Source organism: Dama dama, chromosome 23 (genome assembly GCF_033118175.1).
Source record: "Dama dama isolate Ldn47 chromosome 23, ASM3311817v1, whole genome shotgun sequence".
NCBI lineage: Eukaryota > Metazoa > Chordata > Mammalia > Artiodactyla > Cervidae > Dama > Dama dama.
Window position 1 is genome coordinate 61,083,585 of NC_083703.1, and position 9,175 is coordinate 61,092,759.

The 9,175-nt window shown below is 42.4% G+C and overlaps 1 protein-coding gene across 1 annotated transcript; it reads right to left on the reverse strand.

The window, feature by feature from the left end:
• Positions 1–5,081: 5,081 nt before the first annotated feature.
• On the reverse strand, positions 5,082–6,481 carry DEFB119 (defensin beta 119). The gene is made up of 2 exons (XM_061125823.1): positions 6,424–6,481; positions 5,082–5,266 (listed from the first exon to the last, which is right to left on the reverse strand). Exons 1-2 carry the CDS (start codon positions 6,479–6,481, stop codon positions 5,082–5,084), a joined length of 243 nt encoding a protein of 80 aa, XP_060981806.1.
• Positions 6,482–9,175: the final 2,694 nt, after the last annotated feature.

Consider the following 9,175-nt stretch of genomic DNA (forward strand, 5'->3'; position numbering starts at 1 on the left):
GATTCCATATATATGCGTTAATATAAAATATTTGTTTTCTCTTTCTGACTTACTTCTCTCTGTATAACAGGCTCTAGGTTCATCCACCTCACTGGAACTGACTCAAATTTGTTCTGTTTTATGGCTAATACTCCATTGTATATGTGTACTACAACTTCTTTATCCATTCATCTGTCAGTGGACATCTAGTTTGCTTCCATGTCCTGGCTATTGTAAATAGTGTTGCAATGAACATTTGAATACACATGTCTTTTTAAATTGTGGGTTTCTCAGCTGGGTCATATGGTAGTTTTATTCCTAGTTTTTTAGGAATCTTCATACTGTTCTCCATAGTGGCTGGATCAATTTACATTCCCATCAACAGTGCAGGAGGGTTCCCTTTTCTCCATATCCTCTACAGCATGTATTTTTTGTAGATTTTTTTATGATGACCATTCTGATGGGTGTGAGGTGATACTTCGCTGTAGTTTTGCTTTGCATTTCTCTAATAATATGCAATGTTAAGCATTTTTTTTTCATGTGTTTATTAGCCATCTGGATGTCTTCTTTGGAGAAATGTCTGTTTAGGTCTTCTGCTCATTTTTTGACTGGGTTGTTTGTTTTTCTGATGTTGAGCTGCATGAGCTGCTTATATATTTTGAAGATTAATCCTTTGTCAGTTGCTTCATTTGCAATTATTGTCTCTCATTGTGAGGGTTGTCTTTTCATCTTGTTTACAGTTTCCTTGCTGTGCAAAAGCTTTTAAGTTTAATTAGGTTCCATTTATGGGCTTCCCTGCTGGCTCATATGGTAAAGAATCCACCTGTAATGCAGGAGACCCCAGTTCGACCCCTGGGTTGGGAAGATCCTCTGGAGAAGAGAATGGCTACTTACTCTAGTATTCTTGCCTGGAGAATCCCATGAACAGAGGAACCTGGTGGGCTATAGCCTATGGGGTCACAAAGAGTTGAACATGACTGAGCAATTAACACTTTAACTTTCAGGTTCCATTTGTTTATTTTTGCTTTTATTTCCATTACTCCGGGAGGTGGAAATTGAAGAAAGTGGAGAAAACCACTAGACCATTCAGGTATGACCTAAATCAAATCCCTTATATACAGTGGAAGTGAGAAATAGATTTAAGCTCTTTTCTGCATTGTACGGTCTTGTCTCATTTGTCAAAGATAAAGTGCCCAGAAGTGTGTGGTTTTATCTCTGGGCTTTCTATCTTGTTCCATTGGTCTATATTTCTGTTTTTGTGCCAGTACATCCTGTCTTGATGACTGTAACTTTGTAGCATAGTCTGAAATTAGAAAGGTTGATTCTTCCAGCTCCATTTTTCTTTCTTAAGATTGCTTTGGCTATGCGGAGTCTTTTGTGTTTCTATACAAATTGAGAAATTTTTCGTTCTAATTCTGTGAAAGATGCTACTGGTAATTTGATAGGGATTCCACTGAATCTGTAGATTGCTTTAGGTAGTATCATCATCAGAAATACAACTAACTTTTGTACGTTTATCTTGTATCCTGTGACCTTAATAAGCTTACTCATTGGTTCTAGAGTTTTCATAGATTCTCTTGTATTCTGCATAAATCTTTATGACACCTGAAAATACAGTTTTATTCCTTCTTTTCTAATCTACATGCCTTTTATTTCCTTTTCTTGCCTTAATGCACTGTCTAGAACTCCCCAGAATTAAAAGGAATGAACCATTGACCCATATAATTTGGGTAGATCTCAAGAACATAATGGTGAGTGAAAAAAAAGTCAGTCTCAAAAGATCAAATATGATTCCATTTATATAAGTCTTGAAATGACAAAATTATAGAGATGGGAAACAGATTAGTAGTTATCAGGGATTAGGGGTAGTGACAGAAGGTGAGGGCAGAGATAAGAGTCTGTGCCACTAGAAAGGAATAGCAGGAGGGAGATCTTTTTGGTAACAGAAGAGTTCTGTAATGTTGATCATAATAATAGTCACATTACACTTGTGATAAAGTGTCAGGGAAGCAGGCACATTCATTGCACCAGTATCCGGTGTACTGCTGTACAGACTGAGGCTGACCTGAGCTTAAGTTACCCCAGCAGGCCTATGTATCAACCTGAAAAAAGGTCCGGGATGGACACCCAGTCTTCCTTGCTTTGGGGCCACAATGCTTCTATAGCTGCCAGGTCAACCCCCGACCCCAGGGGCTCTGCTCTCCCCTGCCAAAGTTTCTACTCTTCCTCTTTATCTCTCAGCCTAAAAGGAATAAAAAGAAAGATTCAAGTAGGCCTTCCAAAAGCAAAAACAACTCTTTCTGCCATATCCCCAGAGAAGATTCCTTTCCATTTTCCTTGAGAAGAAAGGCCAATGTGAGATTTACATCCAAAAGAAGTGTACACAGAAGATGGCATTTGACATGGTAAAGCAAGCAGGCCAGCCTGCTTCAACCTTTCTCCCCTGGAGAAAGGCCATGGCACTCCAGAAAGAAGTTTCAACAGTGCTCAAACTACCCTCAAAGCTTTTGTTGCGGTCTTTGCACCTCCTAGCACCTGCACTCCTACTAGCCCCATCACTGTGCCCCACTGCTCACTTATCACCATGGCAACCTAACATCACCTTCAATGTTCCCGCAGCCCTCTCACGAGCAGCCAGAGAAAATCCGCTTATTTATCCCAGTATTGTCTTGGACCCACTTCTGAAAATGGATCACTTTTCCTCCTTGGGCCTCAGTTTCCCAATCTGTGAAATGGGAAGACAGAAGAAAGTTGCCTAAACCAGAGATTCTCACAGTTTGGGGGCTATCTGGAATAGAGAACATTTGACAGGGAGTTGTGGGGTTTAGGGTTTTATTTCCTGAAAGAATAATCTAAGAGAATTTTCAAAATTTCACATGCCCAGACCCCAGAGACTCAAGTCCAGAGATTCAGACAAGGGAGTTATGTGTCTTCTGAAGACTTATGGTGACTCAATGGTGAGTTCCAAACCCTTTTTTCATCCCACCATAGTATCACTCCCCATGGCTGTCTCTACCTAAAGTACAGAGGAGGTTCTTAATAAATGTTGTTGATTGAGTGAAAAAGCCATGCTTCATAGTGAATTAATTTGGTGAGAGTATGACTGGCTGTGTGTGAAGAAGTTAACACCAGGCCCCAGGTATTGGGGAATCCCTAGACTCTTCCCTTTCACACTGTGAATCCTATGTATTATTGGGGAATCCCTAGACTCTTCCTTTTCACACTGTGAATCCTATGTATTTTAAGAGAAAACTAATGAATAAATTGTAAGAATCCTCTTGAGCAAGGCCCCAGAGCTGCTCTGCGACCTTCCTAGTATGCTAGCTGGAGCCAAATTCACCTGAGACGGTGGAACTCTAATCCCTCTAGCGCAGAAAGGATCCCACCCTGAATCATGCTTGATGCAGCAGCTATTTATAAAATACACACACACCAAATCCACTTGTACTTTCACATATGAATTCATAATTCACCTTCTCATTCACCCAGGACACACTATGTCAAATCTGACCCAAGTGCTGGGCTTAACAACAGGCATAATGATGTAAATAAGTGTGATCTCAACCCCCAAGGCTTTCCATCTGGTGTGTATGTACTTGGGGATTGAAGGGAACAGTGACTGGAATAATTATACAGGAACGTGATACATGCCCTAAGAATGGCTTGTTGCGGGCATCTGAAAACAACATGGGAAGAAAGGACTGTGTTGGTCCCTGCAGCTCTGCAGATACCTACCTCGCAGAGTTATTTCAGAGGAGTGACAGTTTGGTTCAAACTTTGTGGTTTAAGAGTTTGTCAAGTAGTTATTCTTTCAAATAAAAGCAACAGATCTAAAGTTAAAAAGTAAAAAAAGACGAACACTTTGTGAAGCCAGTCAGAACTCAGTTTGAACACCTCCTCTATCTTAATGTTGAGCAAACTTGGCTAATTATATCACCTCCCTAGACCTCAGTTTCTGCATCGGTAAGATAGGGATAATTAAGAGGGTTGTGTCGAATAGGATGATTTCACGTCTATAAGCACCCATCACTGTGCCTGGCACATAAGAAGTGTCAATGACAACTATTTTATAGCAACTGTTATTATAATCATTAAGAAACAGTGAGACACACGCGAAGAGTTGACTCATTGGAAAAGACCCTGATGCTGGGAGAGATTGGGGGCAGGAGGAGAATGGGACAACAGAGGATGAGATGGCTGGATGGCATCACCGACTCGATGGACATGAGTTTGAGTAGACTCCGGGAGTTGGTGATGGACAGGGAGGCCTGGTGTGCTGTGATTCATGGGGTTGTAGAGTCAGACACGACTGAGCAACTGAACTGAACTGAACTGAACTGGAGACAGAGCTCCTTGCAGGCTTTTAATGGTAGGGGCATTAGTTGGGCTTTGAAGGATGAGGAGTTCATCACAGAGATGAGCCTAGTGATGGGGACAAGGTGAAGGGGAACTATGGACCAAGGCAGCAGGAGGGGCAGGGGAGGATGGTAAGAGCTGAAAGAGAAAGTCTGTGAGCAGCAGCCATGGAAAATGAAGCTGAGCTATCATTTCAATGAGTAAATTCATGTGCTTTATCCTTCTTTAGTACTCGGAAACCTTCTGATTCTTTGGGCTGTGGTCTCTTGAGCATCAAAAGGCATGTCAGTCAGCTTCCCTAGAAATCCAAGGATTTGGGCTCAGCTACGTCCCTGTCCACACCAGCTCATTCACTCCAAAACAAGGCCAACTGTCTCAGCCTAAAGACGCTCCCACTCACTAGGGAGCAACTGTGTTTTTAAGTCTCTTGGCTTCCCAAACATGCTCTTCAGCCCATTCCAGCTCCAATAGTCTTCCCTGCAGCTGGCAGATGAGGAATTATGTTCAGGACTACAATAATTACCCAACTGCTGTAGCCAAGCCCCAGAGACATCTCTCTGCTAACTTTTAACACCTTTCCTGCCATTTCCCCACCCTCAATCCATTTGGAGTATCATTCCTTATGATTGACAGACACAAGAAACAGATTTGCAAGTTTTAATGGAATGTAGGATCTAAAGAACAGGAAACAATGTCATTTCTATCCATGATTTCCATGTATCTTCCCTGTATTGACAAGTTTGGCCTTAACTCTCTGTTTCTTGTTTCACTTGAGGAGTGGTCCAAGGGAGCATTCGATCAATTGTCATTGGTACGATTGTCAAATAACGACTAAGGATACAGCACCGTTTACGATTTGAGCAGCGTGTGACACTGTCTTCATCATTTTTGCACACCAACCGGCATTTTCCCTTCATCCAACATTCTTCCTCTGGACATAGGAACAACCATTAAGTAGATGTTAGTATTCCTCAGCTGGATAGACAAGGGGAAGCAGAGGAGCTACAGGAGTTCAGGGGAGGAGTGGAGGGAGAGAGTTAATGCTAGATTCAGTCCCAGGAAAGGAGAGAAGAGATCTCACAAGGGGAGAGAATTGAAACAGTTTTTCCAAGGTTGGGAACTCAAGGGTTTTAAGAAAGCCTTTTTCATAATCTCACATTTCTGTCTTCCTATCCCCCCACCTCCTATTCCTAACTTTGAGATCAAATGATGCCAATGAAGTTCCCACCTAACAGAGCTTGGGAATGGTGGGAAAAAGACAATTAACATCTGTCTTATTAGGGAATGGAGGAGATTCCCTCACATTTCCACAGACTCAGCTCTTTTATCACTTGTCTAGTTTGAACCCAACAAATCTCAACTCCAACACAACTCAACCTCCAATCCTCCTTTACCCCATATTCACCCAATTCAAACTCAAATACCCAGATCAATTTTAATTAGAACTCCCAGCCTTACCCAACTCAGTGCCCCTGGAGCCCTAACTCCCAGTCAAACCCAAGTCTAATCAAGTCACCAACTTCAATCCTAAGCAGCATTCCATCACCTAGCTGAACCTCAGACACCTGGGCACCATCCAGCACAAACTCTCAACCTCAGTCTAAGCCCAATCTAATTCCCAACACCAAATCCACTCAACCCAAAATTCCATACCCCCTCCAGCCTACTCCAAACCATCAAGGAAGCCCAACTCCTCGCCTCTGGCTCTTCCTCATTTTCCCGCTATCACTCCAATCCAAAGTCTTGCCACCCCATCACAACTCACCCCCAACCTTCAATGTAATCCCCCAAACCCCCAAGAAGTCCCCTACCCACACCAGACCCTTTCCCCTAGGCTCTCCTCCATGATGCCAGCAGAATACCAGCCTTCCCTTCAGTGTTAGGTACTCCAAATATCTCCATCCCCCTATCTTGGCAAAAAAAAAAAAAAAAATCAGGGAGAGATGTGAACATGAGATGATTATAAGAAAACCTCCCAAAACCACATGAATTGAGAAAGGGCTTCAGATACTGCCCACAGTGAAGGGGAAGTGGAGGGAAAGACATTTATGACCAAGATCCCAGACATTTAAGAGACACCCAAATTACCTGATACCACTGGTTCCATGGCCAGAAGGATGGCAAGAAACAGGAAAATAAACTTCATGACTGGAAGGTCACAGGAGAAGGACGTGGTTGTGCTGCAGGCTATGGAGAATAGAGCTATCCTCTGCAGGGATGAGTCTTGTTTTTATTGGCAGGACTGTGGGCAGTGAATTACAGCAGAAGAGGATTTATATCAGATCAAACAAGCCGAAGGACAATGTGTAGCAGATTCTGCAGCAAAGCATGAGATGAGAGGGTGGGAAACCGGCCAGCATCCTTGCTAAAAGGGTTTTTCTTTCCTAGTAAGGAGACAGGCAAATTAAAGCCATTTGGCCTTCTGAGATCCACAAAGGGATTAATCAATTAATGCATATCAAGACACATTTAATTTTTTTCTTTTTTTAATTAAGTTTATTTGCTTTTAATTGAAGGATAATTTCTTTACAGTGTCATGTTGGTTTCTGCCAAATATCAACATGAATCAGCCATAGGTATACATGTGTCCCCTCCCTCCTGAACATCCCTCCCACCTCCCTCCCCATCCCACCCTTCTAGGTTGTTATAGAGCCCCAATTGGAGTTCCCTGAGTCATAGAGCAAATTCCTATTGGCTATCTATTTTACAGATGGTAATGTATGTTTCCATGTTACTCTCTTCATGCATCCCACACTCTCCTTACTCCCCACCCCCTGCCCTGTGTCCATAAGCCAAAATACTTAATTTTTTAAAAATTCTTATTCTCAACTTTTTAACAGAAAAATGCACACGTGTATGTCTTTCTGAACCTTGAACTTGACAATCTCATTCTCAGCTCAGACCCTTAGCATTTGTAACTTGCTCTTCCTATAAGTCTGGTTCCTGTTCACCATTCAGTCTCATCTTAAATGTCACTTCTCGGAGAGGCTTTTCCTGGTCACCTTAGATTAAGGGTACTCCCACACACAGTCACTCTGTATCATAATAACTTGTTTTGTGACCTTCATATAGTTACTTGTTCCTTTTCCATTTATTCTGCATGTTTAATCTTTGCCTCTCCCATTAGAATGCCAGAAACTTGCTTTGTGACTACAGTGCCCATAATAATATCACCTGGTGTATTAATCAGGATATTAATTCAACTGTTTTAACAGATGATCTCCCCAAACAGTAATTCGAAGAGACAGACATTGATTTCTGTCTTATGTAAAAGAAATTTCTTTCTTACGTAAAAAGCTTCATCATTAAAAGCAAGGGCTTCCTTGGCAGCTCAATTGGTAAAGAGCCAGGTTGCAGTGCAGGAGACCTGGGTTCAATCCCTGGGTCGGGAAGATCCCCTGGGGAAGGAAATTGCAACCCACTCTAGTATTCTTGCCTGGGAAATCCCATGGACAAAGGAGCCTGGTGGGCTACAGTCCAAGGGGTCACAAAGAGTTGGACACGACTTAGTGACTAAACCATAAACCATACCATTGAAAGCAGGGCACAAGATTCCTTCTGATTTGATTCTGTGCCATTCTTATCAGGCAGCTTCATCTGATGCTCTGGTTCCCTCCACGAGTCCCCAGTGGGCCATCAGGAAGAAGAGAAAGAAGGAAATGAAGTGCACCATTTTTCCTTTACGGACCCCATCCAGAATCTGCACACATCACTTCCATTCCAGTCCATTGGCCAGAGCTCATTCAAACAGTCATACTTAGCTGGAAGGTAGGCTGGAAATAATTTCTTTATTCTGGGCAACCATGGCTAGCTGAAGTTCAGGGGTTGTCTCACTAAGAAGAAGGGGAAGACAGATACTAGGGAAGAGCTAGCAATTTCTGACACGCTTGGCACATGGCACGAGCTTCAAAAATGTTTGTAGACTGAATAAATATCATACACATTGAATAAGGTTATAAGAAATAACCTAAAGGGGAGGCAATTCAAGTCATTCTAGAGTGTAGAGGAAGCATGTGGACTGTGCCCCTTCAGTCAAGCTTCAGAAGAAGCTGAATAAGGGCTGGACCCTTTAAGAGACTGTACCTTACTATATATAGACTAGATAACTAATAAAAACCTACTGCATAGCACAGGCAACTCTATTAAATATTCTGTAATGACCTATATGTGGATAGAATCTAAAAAAGAGTGGATACACATATATGTATAACTGATTCACATAAAAGGTGTGAGAGAAGAAAAACACCACTGAAAGTTGGAACCCTCAGAGAAGACACTCTCTCCCAAGCTATGGGAGTGGCCACAATAACCAGCTAATTGGCATTGATCCTCTGCTAGGATGGGCTTCCTTGGTAGCTCAGACAGTAAAGAATCCACCCACAACGTAGGAGACCTGGGTTCGATCCCTGGGTTGGGAAGATCCCTTGGAGAAGGGAATGGCTACCCACTCCAGGATTCTGAACTGGAGAATTCCACAGACTGTATAGTCAATGGGGTCACAAAGAGTCAGGTACAACTGAGCAACTTTCACTTTCACTCTGCTAGGTTGGTGACAAGTATTTCACAAGTATAGTCTCACTTCATCCTCACAAAACCAAAAGAGTTCCTGCCTCATTGTTCTAGTTGAACACTAAAGTACATAAGCACAAGCAATTTGCCCAACTCTGACCAAATGGGGAATTCAGGATTTGAACTCAGGTCTGACTGGCTCCCAGTTATGGTACTTCTATCCACATCCTGGTCTCCCATTGTTTCTTCAGACTTGGAATAGCAAGGGTCCCTTCTAAGTGAGGAAGCCGGTCAAAAGGAATCCTCTAGTGATTCTTGCCTAGAAAAATTT